The sequence below is a fragment of the Pleurodeles waltl genome, chromosome 3_1, assembly GCF_031143425.1.
Source record: "Pleurodeles waltl isolate 20211129_DDA chromosome 3_1, aPleWal1.hap1.20221129, whole genome shotgun sequence".
Classification (NCBI taxonomy): domain Eukaryota; kingdom Metazoa; phylum Chordata; class Amphibia; order Caudata; family Salamandridae; genus Pleurodeles; species Pleurodeles waltl.
The window spans coordinates 211,957,575-211,974,988 of NC_090440.1; the positions used below are offsets into that span (position 1 = coordinate 211,957,575).

A 17,414-nucleotide genomic window follows, 5' to 3' on the forward strand; every position below is an offset into this window, starting at 1 on the left:
TTCAATGGTTTCTCTACTGTTGCACTGACTGGAGTGGGAATAGTAAATTTTACCCCTCTTGATTCCAGCACTTTCCCTACTGTTGTACTGGCTGGAGTGGGAATAGTAAATGTTAACACTCCTGAGTCCAACGCCTTCCCTACTGTTGCACCAATTGGAGTGGGAATAGTAAATTTTACCCCTTCTGAGTTTAATGCTTTCCTTACTCTTGCACAGACTGAAGTGGAAATAGTATATGTATTATTTTAGAATTTTAGTTTTTGGTTTACATTGTTAAAAATTAGATTATTGTTATGTTTTGGTTTTTTTTATATTTGTTTTGTTTAGTAATGTTTGTAATACATAATATTAATAACCTGTATCTTTTTATATTGTTTATTTTTAATGTGTAAATAAATTAGTATGTGTTTTACATTTTTCCAGCGTATTTGTTACAATTTTTAATATATGTTTGCATATCTATATTATTTTAATAGTAGTTTTGCATTATATATGTGAAATAAACATACACATGTATACGTGTGTGTGTTTAGATAAATATATATTTACATTTAATTTTGTATTTAAACACATTTAATTTACATTAAATTACTGTTAGATGTTAATGTATTTAATGTTGTTTATTTTTAACTATATATATTTTAAATCACAACATTTATGCCTATTTTTTCTTCTGTTTTAATGTAACATGATACTTAAAAAAATGTTTTTTGTCATTTTCATTTTAGGTATAGGCTAGCGATATTTTTGGTTTTAATATCTTTGTATCAATATTTTACAATATTTAGGGCTCAGTGAGCCGAATGATGCATGTGCCCTACATGTCAATACTAAAACAAAAAGCCACAGGCATGTGGTTGATAATTTTACAGTGAATTGTGATGACATCATCATAGAACTGTGTTGCAAGATTACAATGAACAAAATACATGCAAAGCTATAAATCATATACAAGAGCATAGCTACATTTACAAACAAACATTAAAATTAAACCAAAAGATGAAAAAGAAAACACAAAAGGGAACGTGCTGAAGTGAAAGAGAGGCGTGTGGTGTTTAGAGACCATTTAGGAACTGAAAGCATTGGAATTTTGTGGAGCTTTGGGGACTGATGAGAAAATTAAGACAGCAAGGAATTATAATGAGTGCCGGTGGTATCAAATATTTTTGACTTACTATTTTTGGCTTGAGTATGAAAACGGGATAACCTCAAAAGGTATATATGGTAACATTAAGGAGGGCATTGAAGTATCTAGAAATGGGAGCATTGAATGAATATACTGGCTCTGGTTCAGCAGGGTGTGGTGTTTCGAGTGAGGTTTGTAAGTGCCTCATTAAATGAGATGTAGGATGACTGAAGAGAGTTCTGTGACCTCTAGAGGTTATGCTGAACCAATTTGATAACTGTGGGTAATTACCATAATGATTGTCATTTGTTTACAACACAGTCTCCCATTAGAAAGAAAGATAGATAATGCACAGATGAGTCTCATGCAGTAATTGAAAAGGATAATGTACTTACATAGTGTGACTCTGCAATCTAAATGTTTTCAGAGTGCTTAGTGGATGTCACGGACTGGATATGGAGAAGGTACAGTGAATCCCTTCTTGGTTGCTTGAGGAAAGGATGACTCATCCCAATAACCGCATGGCAGAAAAACTGTTTATATACTCTATGCGTAAAATGTCAAGTGCCTCTTAAAGTGAGTCCCAGAAACAAAATGTAAAAACCTCTTTTGCAATTTAATAGCTCTTGATTGGAGATGAAGATAAACTCAGAAGTGATCAGCGAGGCTCCAAACTCTCACATGAGGGAGGAAAAAATGACCAGGAATAATATCCAGAAGTAGAATCCCAAAGAAGATACACCTGGTAGAAGCAACAATCTATGACCAAAATATCAGCAAAGAGGCCAGAACGAGAAAAAATAAAAAACAGGGAACAAATACATTGCAATGTCTCTTCTCCGTATTGCTTTTTTTACATACTTGTTGGAAAGTGGGTTTTTGGTAGGTAGCTACACTTAGCAATAGGCCACAAACCTCCACTAGGTCCAATCAAGGTCTCAGTAAATTAATCCTTGCTCAACCCTTGGGAGCATTAATATAAACAAAACAGTAAATGAGTAAAACACAAGACATAATAAAAATATGACACCGATTTATAAAAATATGAAATATTTGTATCTTTAAAATGACACCAAACTGACAAAAATCCAATGTAGGGAACCAGAGGTATGAATTTTTAAAGGTTAAGGGGGTCATTAGGAGTTAGGTGGATGGAAACATCCGTCCACCAAACTCCTGACAAGGAGATCGCAAAGGTGCTGGCTTCCTCCCCACAGTCACCATTACAACTTTTCCACTGGGCTGAGCGGAGGAAACCTCAGCTCAGTGGAAAAGGTGCAGCAGCATTGTTTCCAGCTCATAATTGACTGCACCAGCACCCTTGAAATGCACATTGTCTGCACAGCAGATAGTGTGCATTTCAAAGGCGCTGGACCGGGGAACCCCTGCACTGCCCATGCCATTGGCATGGGGAGTGCAGAGGCCCCTTTGTAGCCCCCTGCACTTAATCTCTGTCAGCCTTTTCATGGCAGTCAGACCACAGTGAAAAGGCTGGCAGAGAACAAGGTTGTAATCAGCAGGGAGGTGCTGACTTAAGCAGAGATGGTGGTCTTTTGGCGGTCTGACCATCAATCTATTAATTTGATGGCAGGACCATCAAAGCCGTGCTGGTCTGGACCGCCACTGCGTGTCTGGAGGTCTATTGACCCCCAGACTCATAATTAGGTCCTAAATGTACCTAAGGTAACCAAGGTTTCTGCTTGTCAACCTAGTGGGAAACACCTAATAAGTCCGGCGGGGTGGTCATCACTCTGGGGGCAGCCACTCTATCAGGAGTCTGGCGGACAGGCTTTCCCGTCCACCAAACTCAAAATGAGGCTCAGAATCTCCCAATGTTATCCTATGGAGTCCATTGACTACAATGGAGAAAAATTAACTTGGCTGTTTTTCTTTTACCAGGGCTCATAAAACATATTTTATAAATTCCCTGCTTGTATTTACACTGTACCCAATCTTGGGGCCACCTATGGCAGACCTTAGGGGTGACCTATATGCAAAAATAGGGTAGTTTGAGACTTTGGAAGTACTTTTAATTCCGAAATCTAATTTGGGGTGAATTTTAACTTAAAAACAGCCAACAAGGCAGGGCTGCCCTTACAATAAATCTGGCCACCACAGCAGTGCACCTAGGAACTATACCGTCGTCCCTAAACCTACATGCCCTACCATGTACTTGGGACCTATATGTAGGCTGTCAGAGCCAATTATAATTAGGCCTAATTTGCATATACCATTTTAAGTGGAGTACTGGCCCTGGGGCTGGTTAGCAGCGCACAGTTATAGTCGGAAAACACCAGTAAGGGGGTTTTCCCACAGTACTTCAGACAGGAACTGACAAAACAGAAACATACTCTACTACCTTTTCAAATGGGGACTTCAGATATCATCCTATGGACAGACCACTATCTTGTAAACGGCTATCTTTTAAGGTTTGTCCACACCCCTTTCTTGGTACTCATCACGTTCATTTAACAAATAAGCTTAATTTTGACATCCTTTGCACCACACTGAATTTTGCAGTCCTGCCACCATGCCCCATGCTGCTTGCAGAACACCCCTCTGAGTTATTCTGAGTTCACAGGCGCCAGAAGAATCCAGGTAATGAGTTCACCCAGCCATAAGCTGAGAGCACTATCCACACCGCATATCAGTTAGTGAGTACCTCCTCTAAATATTTAAAGTCTCTGGTAGACCCTTAAGACTGGTCTTGGCACAGAAAGACTTGTTGTATTTGTGATTGAAGATTTAGTGCAAGCCTGACCAGTGAAAGAAGAAATCACATATATAGGTTCATAAAAGTCCTGTCAAGTGGGGGAATTGGAAGAACATAGCAGCACGAGAGGAAGAATGACCATGTCCTCTTAAGATGGAGAAGATAGAAATACTTCAGCAACATTCTATCATTTTTTAGCTTGCCCCTGTTTATAAAGCATAGAATTATGCCAAATGCAAATTAGTCAATTCATATTGATAAACACTAGACATGCCTAACATTCCAGACAAAATGACATACGAATGCCTAACTTGGTAATTTCAGTTGGGTGCAGCTTGGGTTTCTTGCACAGATTCCCAGAATCCACATTTTGTGATAGCTACTTTGTTTTGTGAGACCCAGTAGAGAGCAAGAAGAGCAATAGAAATGCTGCAGACGTGGGGCCTCATTACGAGCCTGGCGGTCTTGAGGCCGCCTGCCTCTCAGTGGCGGTTAGGACCGCTGATGCTGTGGTGGTCTGACCGCCACATTAAGACCCTGGCACTTAAACTGCCAGGGAACTGCCATCAGCGCCGGGATCCATGATCCCGATGGGGTGGCAGTCGCAAAGGTCGGAATCAGCCAGGGCGGTGCTGCAAGCAGCACCGCCCTGCTGATTTTGGCCTTGTTCTCCGCCAGCCTTTTCATGATGGCTTTATGACCATGAAGAGGCAGGCAGAAAACAGGCGCAGGAGGCCACAAGGGGGCTCCGGCACTGCCCATGCACTTGGCATGGGCAGTGCAGGGGTCCCCTTTCCCAGCACCCTCATGATATTCACTGTCTGCTGTGCAGAGAGTGAACATTGCAAAGGTGCTGATGAACCCTGCAGCCACAGCAATGCCCACCGCTCGATTACAAGCCGGCAACAATACTGCTGCTAGTTTCCACCTGGGCTGGCAGGCAGAAACAAGCCCTGTGAGGAACTTGTAATGGGTCTGGCGGGGAGGTTGCCAGTGTGGCGGTAACCTCCCCTTCAAAAGTTCGGCGAACAGTTCAGACAACCCGTTGAACTCCTAATGAGGCCCATAATGTTGTGTTGGGAATGATTTTATTGTTCAGCAGAAACCTTAGCAGTATCCGCAGATGTAGTCGTGGGTCATGAAGTGCATTGCCTTCCTCCTTTCTTTAAGTGTATAATTACAATTCGTAATTCCATTATACAGTACTTACGCACCTCCCAAAGTAAATAGGGATACATTTGGGAGTAGTAAATATGTATCTACCTTACATTGTAATGGTAGGTCCAAGCAAGGTAAGTCAAGTTATTGACATCTATAGAGTGCCACACAACTTCAGACATCAAACCAGCCCAATATATTACATCAAAGCATTAAACAGGAAGCATTATATCTAGGGGTGCATGACGTCTTTCAAATGTAGGTTTGTGCAAAAAGCATGTCTTATATTCTTGACGTGTGACTATCACTCACTCCACCTCTTTGGTCATTTACTCAAACTCTTTGTTTTTTTATTTTATAACTCCTTCCATGATTTTGCCTGTTCACCGTTTTATTGTGATCCTTTCCCAGCACTACTTGCTTGTAGTTCTTGCTCTGATTTGTTGCTTCTCTCCCTCTTGTCCCCCCTCTCTCTCTCTTTTCTCTCTCTTCTCTTTCTTCCTTTAGCCCTCCCCTTTAACTCCCATCAACTTTCCCATTCTTTCTCTCCCCCTTCTCTCCACCTTCCTCTGTCTACCTCTTGCATACTTCTACTTTGTCACCACTTTCTCTCTTAGCTATGATTCTGGCTTCCTCCCTTCCTTTTGCTTCTACCGTTTATTCTCTTCATGAAGATGTGCACCTCATGATTTACATGTCTTCATTCTTTCGTTAGTTTCTCTGACAGTGTTTACTCCTTATACCACCTTTGACACTTCCTATACGGCCTATTGTTTTCCTTATGTCCAGAGGCGTAGTTTCCGGTATGTTTGCGGTGTGATGGCCCCTCCCCCAAATAAGTGCATTCCTAGCTTTGTAATTGGATCTGAAAAACCCCCGAGTTGGGTCTCCTTAGTCCATGTTGGGTGTTCTCACCCTTATTCCATTGAGACAGTTTTTACTTCTTTGTTTTTTAATCAGGAACGTAGATACATAGTGACTGCTTGATAAAGTAGTAAATCTGTACCCCTAGAAACACCCCTATGAATGGGTGCAGATCTCCTACTTTTTGGATTTCGCAAACATTGATAGTAGTATGCTTGGGATTCTGCGTTCAGGGTTCCAGCTGTACTACTGGCAATGTCTTGTGGCATTTTAATTGCCTGACATTTTTGAATTTTACTATTTCTAATATTTTACAAATATTGCATTTTCTCTTTGGAAATGGTCACTTTGCAGTTGTACCTTTCTTTCCCCACAGGGAAGATATTTTTCTGGAGAAATCCCTTCCCCACCACCCCACAACATTTTGGGATGTTCTGTTCCCCCCACTCCCTGGAATGGGATTTACTCCAGCATTTTAATGGAGCAAATCTCTAACAATTTCCAAGGTAGGAGTGAGCCAGACAGGAATTTGAGAATGCTCCTAATTTGATGGGCATTCATAAAGTCACAAGCCATGTTTTGGATGAGCCTCCTACTCCCCACTGGTTTTGGAGGAGTTTACTACGCTATAATTACACAAATTTGTGTCACAGAATTATGTAGTAGTAATTGTCAGGTATCCTTTGGTGGATACTTGACAGGCATAGATTTTCAATTATAAATTATAACTAGATATTGAGAAAGAGACCCACAATATCAATATATTATGGGATGGAGGAGAACAATGTAATTATCAGTGGTTCTCCTTTCTGTTTTTTGGAGGTGGTGAGTGTAATGGGACAGCAGGGCAAAAGAACTGAACACCCATCCTGAGGCTGTTTCACAGAGTGCCCCGGGGGTGCAACAGGCTTGTGAACCTGCTTTGTGCACTCCCAGGTCACTTTTGTATTACAGGATGGGCTGCAGATGCTTGTGTGGTCCCATCTGTAATACCGATCGCACTGGTGCACATGTAGTGCCAGTGCTGTCATTAGAAGACATTCCCTCATTTGCATGTGGCCATGGCTCATTGCAAATGAGGTACTGACTGCCTCTGCACCCGTGCCCTATTATCAATGAAGGCACAGAGTAAACATGCCTTTAGGAAGTGCACTGAAAGTGCACCACAAAAAAAGGTGACACTTTCTGGACCCACTTGCAAGATGATCTCTCTCTCCTCTTTAAAATGCATGTGGGTTGCCACCTGCACAGTGAAACATGGAGCGACTTTGAACCAGCTGCTCAGTATTTCAGTTGAATGCAGTGCCCCCAGGGCAGCACAAGTTTGCAGGTGCCATGGGGGCAGCGCATTCATAGTAATACAGCGCTCTTTCCCTATTTGTGCACATCGCTCCTATGTAATGGTGTGCCGTGGTGTAATCTGAGAAAGTGTGTCATATAGCCCCTGGTGTTTTTATGCTTAACATTGCAGAGCTAGACTGTGAGCTGAAAACAACTATGGAAAATGTTTTTAATCCCAGTCCCTTGTTACACTGGCCAGGAGCAACACAGCAAGGCAGCCTGGCTTTCTCCAGGAAGGTCTTGGTTGCCCAACCATCAAAATCTGAAACAAATTTGGGGCCTAACAAATTATTTGGCAGCACAATAGGCTAAAATATTTATTGGATACAAGGTGTTCTCTTAAAACAAATTCTGAATACTGCACCCACAACTTTCCAACTTCATGTGGGTGATGTACCCCTTTCTTGTCTCACCACTTCATTCTGACACCTACTGCTATTCAATTGTGAAATTTGAGATTCGCCCCCCCTAACCCCCCTCCCAAATCTCACTGACTAATATCCTTCAGTGTCTTTTCTGCATTTATCTCACATCCCTCCCTATCAATGTTCCTTTTCCCCAACCCATACACTGTTATTGTATGCCATTCTGCCCCTCCTTTCAAATGTTTGAGCCCTTTCTTCACCCCTCTCTCACATTTTCTATTTCTCCTTTTATTCTCTCTGCTTTAGCCCCTATTCTTGGTGCATCTCCAACCCGTGTCACTTTCTATTGTCCTTTGGTCTTACACTACCTCTCCACATGTGTACTTTGTTTTCCTACTTCTCCTCCACACTTTGTTTCTTCTCGTCTTACATATTCATCTCTCCCTCCTTGCAGGCCTCATGAACCAGTCATCTTTAATGGCTTCTGTCACGATCTGTTCACACCAATTCCGTTTCTTTGCCTTGGACTTTTTTTCCTCAGTAACCTCTTCTCATTCTCGATGTTTCCTTACAGGTCTAATTTGAAGGCCCTCTACCGTGGTGCCACATCAGAAGTGTTCCTGCATGACCAAAGGTTGCGTCCATCACGCTCTGCCATTTTTTGCTGGATGAGTTTCACTAGCTACCAGGCTGCACTCACCTGCATAGGTAATCTGCTGTACCTTTCCAATGAACTGGCACCTCATCTAGATTTATGCACTAGGATTCGCTGTTCATGGAAGTGAATAAAATCCTACACGTATAATGGCAACATGGATGTGTTTAATACTGACATTGTCTTTTGTCTTGCTTCACTTGCATTTGGGTCCTGTGTGCATTCGGAATTCGAGGCTAGGGCCAATTTACTATTGTCCCTGCTGTCAAAGAATGCTGAACTGGGTCAAAGGCCATGCTCGCTGCTGCCATCTTGTCTCTTCTCCCAAAGGTTTCTCATTCACTAATGTTGGCGTATGCTCTTGTTACATAGATCTTTATTGCCTCAGAAGCAGGTGCTCCATGAAGTCATTCTGCTGCCCTTGTCGCTAGGTAAGGGTGGAAAATATCCCCCAGGAGCTAATCAAATGAAAAGCACGACTTTTTTTTATTAGTTATAAATTGAGAAAATGCCAAATGCATCCTTTCTGCCTGCAAACTAAAATCAACAGGTGGATTTCTAGCCTTACAACACAGAAAACGCTCCTGTTTTCGCTATGTCTCCATAGAAACAAGTTCAGGGAGATATGGGCTGCCCAGAGGGATGCTACAGGAAACCTTCCAACAATTAAGCATAGGACCACATAATCGGACCAGTCTCACTGGCTAATGGTAGCCAGTCAACCTGTGAATCGAACAGGCTAGTATCCCCCTTTATAGGGCTACAAAAGCTTTTGCATTTTCCACTCCTATGGGAAAGGCAAGTCCAAATCACAATGGGGATGCTATGCTCACGATATATTGACAGGACATGGAAAGAGCAAGCTAGTAAATAAAGGAAGCCCAATAAAGCCAGCATTTTTAAACATTTGTTAATGTGTTTATCGGTTGTAAAATTGGGTATTATAGTGGTTCTATTTCTCTGTCAGCCGCTTTGCTAATTCGCTTTATTTTGTATGTGATGTATCAATTTATACCTTATTACGTGAATGGAAAAACAGTTTGAAAAGAAGGGTGGTAAAGGAGAGAAAGGGAAAATAATGTTAATATTAAGAAAACTGTCCTGTGCTGTGTGTAATTTGCAGGACAGTGGCTCCAATTCTTGTAGTTCATTGGCTTAATATACTGTCTCCCGAGATCTTTGGGCAACCTGAGGCCAGAGGTTCTAATCCTGCTGAGAAAGTTGAGTGGGTTGATGCACATTATGCAAAGATTCATATGTAACATATTGCTCTGAGATTCCAAATATGGTTGTATAGATCAATGAGTTAAAGTACCCCTTGCAATAATCTATGCATCATCTATATGTAACCTATTTAAATTCTGTTGACATAGCTCCTGCCTACATGTGTGAGCTCTGTCTATAAAGGCATAGCATTAAAAAAGTGAAAACTTGAAATACATTGAAATAGTTTCTTATATCAAATTGAATTATTTGCTCATAAAATGCACCAATGTCACATGCAAAAATACACCAAACTATAATAACCCAAATCCTGACCCCCAGCTCCAAACTACACCCCACCCATAGCCGAGGTCTTCTGCCAGTCTTGTCTCCACAGACCTTCGCCTTAAAGCCTTTCGGGTATGGCTGACCTTTTAGAATGGGGTAATGAATTCAATAGTGCTGGACCTGCAAGAGAAGGCATACAACTTCCCAGTCATTGACGTGTGTACCAGTGATTGATGAAGGGACCTTGAACTGACTCTGCAGACCAGTTCGAAGAAGTGCATTTGTGAGTCCCGGTCTGTCTGTAATGGGGCAGGAGTTGTATGTTGCCACAGGCATCTGGCAGAGGACAAACATCTCACAATCTCCCAGTTTGAATATGGCGAAATAGCATCATTAGTTCAACAGGTGCAGTGTCACCAGGGCGTAATGGTGTGAGGAGCCTACTGAGCCAAATTTATGACTGCCAAATCAAGGGAAGGGGGTTCAGGTTTCTTGCTAAACCACTCTCTGATTACATTAGGCTTTAACGCTCCTCCTCATCTCTTTGTCTTCTTGGAGTGAATTTAGTTAAATTTTTAGTGGTTTAAAAAAAATACAGTTGCTTTCATGTATATTTAAGTCTAGTACGTATTCAAATACATAGACATGAATTACCCCTAAAGATGTTTTTCAGCTTAAGCATTCATTCTGCAATATCTTACATGAGATAGCAGTTCATTTCTAAGAGTTTAGGGGCCAGACGTGCGACCATTTTGTTTTGTGGCTCAAAATTTGTGATTTTTTGCGAATCGTGAAACAAAATGTGCAACATTGTCAACCACACTGTTTGTGATTCATAAATGGGTCGCAAGAGACCTGCCTCATTAATATTGGTGAGGCAGGATTGCAATTTGCAACCCATTTGGGAATTACCGCACTCACGGGGATGGTGGCATTCTGTGGTCAGCAGACATCCATGACTGTGACTACTTTTTCAATAAAGCTGTTTTTTTTTAAATGCAGCGCGTTATCCTTAAAGGAAAACTGGATGCATTTCAAGAATAAAAATGAAACATTTCAGTTTAATTTTTTCAGAGTAGGCAGTGGTCCCTTCACTGAAAAAATGTTGGTGCCCCATTCACAAAGGGGAAACGGTCCCTTGGGGACCTCTTCCCATTTGTGAATGGGTTACTACCAATTTGAAATTTGTGGTAACTGCTATTATTTTGCAACCGCATTCACGGTTGCAAAACAATCATACATGGGCCTGCAAGTTTCAATTAGGAAGGGACGCCCTTGGAACACCCCTTCCTAATTGTGAGTCGCAATCCCTTTTTGTGAGTCGGTAACAGGATACTGACTCACAAAATAGGACCAATCGCAGAAAGTTGTGTAGTACATCTGGTCCTTGGAAACCACTTCTAACCTAGGAACAGAGGTGCTGCTTTTACAAACACCTGTTTAAGTCACTTCGGAGGTGTATTTATCTAGTGGGATGCCTCTCCATCTTTGGAACTGGAGGTGATCTGGATGTTGGACTGCCTGCTAGAGTAAAGTCGTCATATGCAGTAGTGGTAGACATGCTGACATGCCCATTTCCGCCATGTCTCACCAGCTACCTCCCTGACCTTGAGCCTACAGGGGTCGGTTCTACCAGTTCTTGACTCGCAGTAAGGCTCAGTGCACACTTTCGAGAGTGCAGTGATGTAGCCATGACTACCTTTCCGAATTACTTATCTGCATAATTCAGTGCCTGTAAAATCTCTAAGCGATCTATTTAATTCATTGTACTTACAGTGTTGTCCATTTTACCCCTTGTAGTTTCATTGTTGCAAGTTTCACTCATTGTACTCACATTGTTACCCTATCCCGGGGAAAGATGGAGTCTTCGGAGGCAAATGATGAGGTTCGTCATTTGTCCTTTCAATTCCATATATCGCATTTCTTTGACCACAAATGCAACACTCTTGCGTGCACATCATCGAATTCTTCAGTGTCCGATTTCTCTTCTCGCTGGGCTGGAAATATTCGTCACGCGTGAGGCATTAGGATACTTTACTATTCTTTTCAACAACACATCTGGAGCCTGACCTGTAGCGTGACCTTTCTTATCTAAGGTATTTGGGTCTGTGTACCACGAGCACTTTGCTCCCAAACTCTTTATCATCCCGCCGGAAATGCAAACGTGTTTGCTTGCAACTGAGTATCATTTAGTAGGCGTTTACCCACCTATTTTCACTTCCGCGCTCGTGATGTTCACAGCACCGTCTGAAGATTGCTGGAGGTCATTCAAAATAAATCATTCATTGTCACACATCTGTCCACATGCTCAAGTTCGTCATAGCTTGTCTTTCAACGGGACATTCTCATAAGTGTTACATTTTAAGTTGAATAGGGCATTTGGGTCGCTTTCTCCGTGGTTTCTCATCAGGAAAGGCTTAATTGTTGGTCTCAAGGTTAGTGTCAACCTGTTCTGCTTGCCAGCAGTTAAAAACTGTTTAGTGTAGTGGACACTAAGTGGGTTCTGGTGGTTTCTCTTTAAAGTTAAGGTTTTGCCCATTTTTCGACTAAGATGCCAATGTATTTTACTTACCTATAATTTTTGCATTGGGTGGTGGTCTATTTTGTTCCAAGACGAGTGCATCATCACCTATATTACATATAAGTTATGGTGGAAATTGCCTATAGTTACGTCAAAGTGGATATTTGCATGCTTAGGGCTCTTTAAAGTGAAAAGGACATGAACGGTTGCTGAGAAATTAGTTAGGTGATAGGAGACTGGAAGAGTCATTCAGAACAATACATAGACTTGCAATTTGGAGTTGGAAGAGATACACAGAGAATAATGAAAAGCAGCAGATAGTGGGGATTTCAAGAACAAGACCCATCTCACTTGGAGAGCTTAATCTTTGACTTTGGCCATAACAAGCCATGCCATTGTACTGTGCCAAATGTTGCATTTGACCTGTAGGATATAAGCATCTGCTTAACAGGAGGGTGTTAGCTGAAATTCTAGGAAACTCAATGTTAGAAATAAGGTCTTTGGTTGACAGTCAGGTTACCCCCTGTTCAAGCAAGGACCCTCACTCTAGTCACGGTAAAAGAGAATCACCCTCAGCTAACCCCTGCTTACCCTGTTGGTAGCTTGGCAGAGCAGTAGGCTTAACTGACAATGTTTTTATTCCTAACTAGTAGAAGAGGAAATTATTGTTTAGAGCAACAGAATTTTAGAAGCTGATATGATACTTGAAGTGGGGAACTGTTAGCAGGCATTATATGATGGAAACAGTGAAATCCTTGAAAGGAATTAGTACTGTCAAATAGTCAAAATTTTATAACTGATAATTACTCATGGAACCAGAGGTTAAGATATGACACTGAATGGCCTTGAGAAGGTGCATAGGGTTTTCTTAGAAACAATTTTTTCAGCAGAACAACAGCGATGAACACAAAGATGTCAAAGATGTCAAAAGGAGGTCAATATGGTGAGTAAGACAAGGGAGCAAGGACATGGTCATCTGTATTGGCTTGTTGGGCCACGTCTGTGGATCCCATTCCACCACAAGAATCATTATGATCTCAACTGGATTTTCTATTGATAAAACAGCATACAGATGGATTCTCTTAAAAGGCAAGACTGTAGAACACCACATTCCATGATACCAATCAGTGGTTTACATCATGATTCCCAGTCTTGCCAGAAATGACTTTGCAAGAAGGGCACTTCAAGCACAGAGTGCTTGATGAAAGAATGGTAGAGGAAGAACTCTTTAAACATATTTCAGACAAAATTATGTACTACAGTCAGGGGCATGCATTTTGTACACAGTAGGGGAGGTAAGAAAATAGCTATGGGTCACGCTATATGGGCAGGGACTTAGGATACGAGGGAAACGAGATTTGAGAAAACTATATAGGAAACCTGAGGTGGTGACAATGGAATAAATAGGAGAAAGGCCAGAGTGGGATGACAGGGGCATAAGACTAGTTCAGGGCACAGGAGTGGAAATAGACACAGAGGTATGTGAAGAAGTGAACTACTGGTAAAGAATGTTGAGGTAAAATGGGGTTATATGCCTCTTATTGGAGGATGGGCAAATTTCTATTATCCCAGTACATGCCCATTTCATTGTCACTTGGCTAGTGCATTAGGTTTCATACCAAAATTGGGCTTGGAAGGGGTTCTTGCGTAATGGATTATGTTTATCACCATGCAAAACAGAAAATCAGATTTAGACATCTTGAACTCTATAAAAAAAAGTGGAAAGTGTGGCATTGATAGCATGAGTGGGTTCCAGTGTATGTTGCACTTGGTGACTTAATTGCATCTGTACGATGATCTAAACTAAATAACAAAGGGCCAGCCTTTGACAAAAGGTAGCTCTCAAAATGTGAGCAATTAATAGCAATTGTTTAAGGAGACAAGTCTTGTCAAATAGGGTAAGAAAGGCAACTAATATCAGTGGCTCTTGGAATTAAAAGTTCTAGATCCCTTGGAGTGTTTGCCTGGTTTTAGTATTGACAAAAGAAAAAAAATGTAAAGTGAGTAAAGTTCTCTGCCAATTACTAAGGTGTGTCTATATCATGTGGACCAAAGCATTCACACACTCTGGAAACTTTCTCTTTATTAACTTCTGTTCTGGATATCCATCCTTAGTTTTTGGTTATTCATCTACCAGCTGCTCAAAGACAATCCTGGAGTTCAATTTTTTGACGCTTAAGGTACTCCTTTTTGGTGTCACACTGACAATTCTTGATTCATGTTTAGTGTAATGTGTTTCCCCACCAGAGTGTTCAGTTCTGCTAACAATTTTGGGATATCCATTCTGAGTGTCATATCCAATGTGATCTGGGTGGGTGGTTTGAGTAGTTCAGCAAATATTCTTCCCAGACATAACACTATAGTGCTTAGACCATACATTTCATTTCTTAGATTGAGTACACCGGCTCCCAGGACTAGTATCACATCCAGGCTCTTCTCTTGCTGATATATTATTCAGATTGCTCTTGTTTGTGTTTTCTTAGTTTTCTCACCTGATGGCCTTACTCCAGATCATGTCAGAATCGGAACATTCTCACTGAATAATTAGATGATGTTTTGGATATTTTTAATGCGCACTCCGCAAAATAGATCATCTTTTGCTAGACTTGGGTGAGAACAAGCCTCCAAATTCAGTTCTATCTTCTCCTGAAATGAATATGAAGGTATTTTAAGCCCTATGCCATAAGTGTTAGTTTAATTCTTTCAAAGGTAATTAATTGTATATTTGTGGCCTTTGGATGACAGTCTTTGGTGCCAGGCAAGAATTGAAAATGAAAGAAGCGAGGTAATGGTTAGGAATCTACCTCTATAATTTCCAGCATAGGTATGTGTGAGAAAGTAGCCTCTTTCTAGCCTTGTTACCCCCACTTTGGGCCTGTTTGTGAGTGTATGTCAGGGTGTTTTCACTGTCTCACTGGTATCCTGCTTGCCAGGGCCCAGTGCTGATAGTGAAAACCCTATGTTTTCAGTATGTTTGTTATGTGTCACTGGGACCCTGCTAGTCAGGACCCCAGTGCTCATAAGTTTGTGACCTAAAGGTATGTGTTCCCTGTGTGATGCCTAACTGTCTCACTGAGGCTCTGCTAACCAGAACCTCAGTGGTTATGCTCTCTCTTTACAAATTGTCACTAACAGCCTAGTGACCAATTTTACCAATTTACATTGGCTTACTGGAACACCCTTATAATTCCCTAGTATATGGTACTGAGGTACCCAGGGTATTGGGGTTCCAGGAGATCCCTATGGGCTGCAGCATTTCTTTTGCCACCCATAGGGAGCTCTGACAATTCTTACACAGGCCTGCCACTGCAGCCTGAGTGAAATAACGTCCACGTTATTTCACAGCCATTTTACACTGCACTTAAGTAACTTATAAGTCACCTATATGTCTAACCTTTACTTGGTAAAGGTTGGGTGCTAAGTTACTTAGTGTGAGGGCACCCTGGCACTAGCCAAGGTGCCCCCACATTGTTCAGGGCCAATTCCCCGGACTTTGTGAGTGCGGGGACACCATTACACGTGTGCACTACATATAGGTCACTACCTATATGTAGCTTCACAATGGTAACTCCGAATATGGCCATGTAATATGTCTATGATCATGGAATTGCCCCCTCTATACCATCCTGGCATAGTTGGCACAATCCCATGATCCCAGTGGTCTGTAGCACAGACCCTGGTACTGCCAAACTGCCTTTCCCGGGGTTTCACTGCAGCTGCTGCTGCTGCCAACCCCTCAGACAGGCATCTGCCCTCCTGGGGTCCAGCCAGGCCTGGCCCAGGATGGCAGAACAAAGGACTTCCTCTGACAGAGGGTGTTACACCCTCTCCCTTTGGAAAATGGTGTGAAGGCAGGGGAGGAGTAGCCTCCCCCAGCCTCTGGAAATGCTTTCATGGGCACATTTGGTGCCCATTTCTGCATAAGCCAGTCTACACCGGTTCAGGGACCCCTTAGCCCTGCTCTGGCGCGAAACTGGACAAAGGAAAGGGGAGTGACCACTCCCCTGACCTGTACCTCCCCTGGGAGGTGCCCAGAGCTCCTCCAGTGTGCTCCAGACCTCTGCCATCTTGGAAACAGAGGTGCTGCTGGCACACTGGACTGCTCTGAGTGGCCAGTGCCACCAGGTGACGTCAGAGACTCCTTGTGATAGGCTCCTTCAGGTGTTGCTAGCCTATCCTCTCTCCTAGGTAGCCAAACCCTCTTTTCTGGCTATTTAGGGTCTCTGTCTCTTGGGATTCCTTAGATAACGAATGCAAGAGCTCATCCGAGTTCCTCTGCATCTCTCTCTTCACCTTCTGCCAAGGAATCGACTGCTGACCGCGCTGGAAGCCTGCAAAACTGCAACATAGTAGCTAAGACGACTACTGCAACTCTGTAACGCTGATCTTGCCGCCTTCTCAGCTGTTTTCCTGGTGGTGCATGCTGTGGGGGTAGTCTGCCTCCTCTCTGCACTAGAAGCTCCGAAGAAATCTCCCGTGGGTCGACGGAATCGTCCCCCTGCAACCGCAGGCACCAAAAAGCTGCATTACCGGTCCCTTGGGTCTCCTCTCAGCATGACGAGCGAGGTCCCTCGAATCCAGCAACTCTGTCCAAGTGACTCCCACAGTCCAGTGACTCTTCAGTCCAAGTTTGGTGGAGGTAAGTCCTTGCCTCACCTCGCTAGACTGCATTGCTGGGAACCGTGACTTTTGCAGCTACTCCGGCCCCTGTGCACTTCCGGCGGAAATCCTTCATGCACAGCCAAGCCTGGGTTCACGGCACTCTAACCTGCATTGCACGACTTTCTAAGTTGGTCTCCGGCGACGTGGGACTCCTTTGTGTAACTTTGGGTGAGCACCATTTCACGCATCTTTGTAGTGCCTGTTTCTGGCACTTCTCTGGGTGCTACCTGCTGCTAACAGGGCTCCTTTTCTTGCTCAACGTCCCCTCTACCTCCTGGTCCAATTTGCGACCTCCTGGTCCCTCCTGGGCCACAGCAGCGTCCAAAAATGCTAACCGCATCAATTGCAGCTAGCAAGGCTTGTTGGCGTTCTTTCGGCGGGAAAACACTTCTGCACGACTCTACAAGGCGAGAGGGATCCGTCCTCCAAAGGGGAAGTCTCTAGCCCTTAGCGTTCCTGCAGAAACCGCAGCTTCTTCTGTCCAGTGGAAGCTTCTTTGCACCCGCAGCTGGCATTTC

General features: G+C 42.8%; 1 protein-coding gene across 2 annotated transcripts in view; it reads left to right on the forward strand.

Annotated features, from left to right (window-relative positions):
* STRA6 (signaling receptor and transporter of retinol STRA6) overlaps positions 1-17,414 on the forward strand; it is a 276,453-nt gene that overhangs the window by 223,574 nt on the left and 35,465 nt on the right. For both annotated transcript variants that reach the window (XM_069222218.1, XM_069222219.1), the window contains exon 13: positions 8,142-8,275. In XM_069222218.1, coding sequence (XP_069078319.1) covers positions 8,142-8,275 — 134 coding nt within the window. The remainder of the gene's footprint in view (positions 1-8,141; positions 8,276-17,414) is intronic.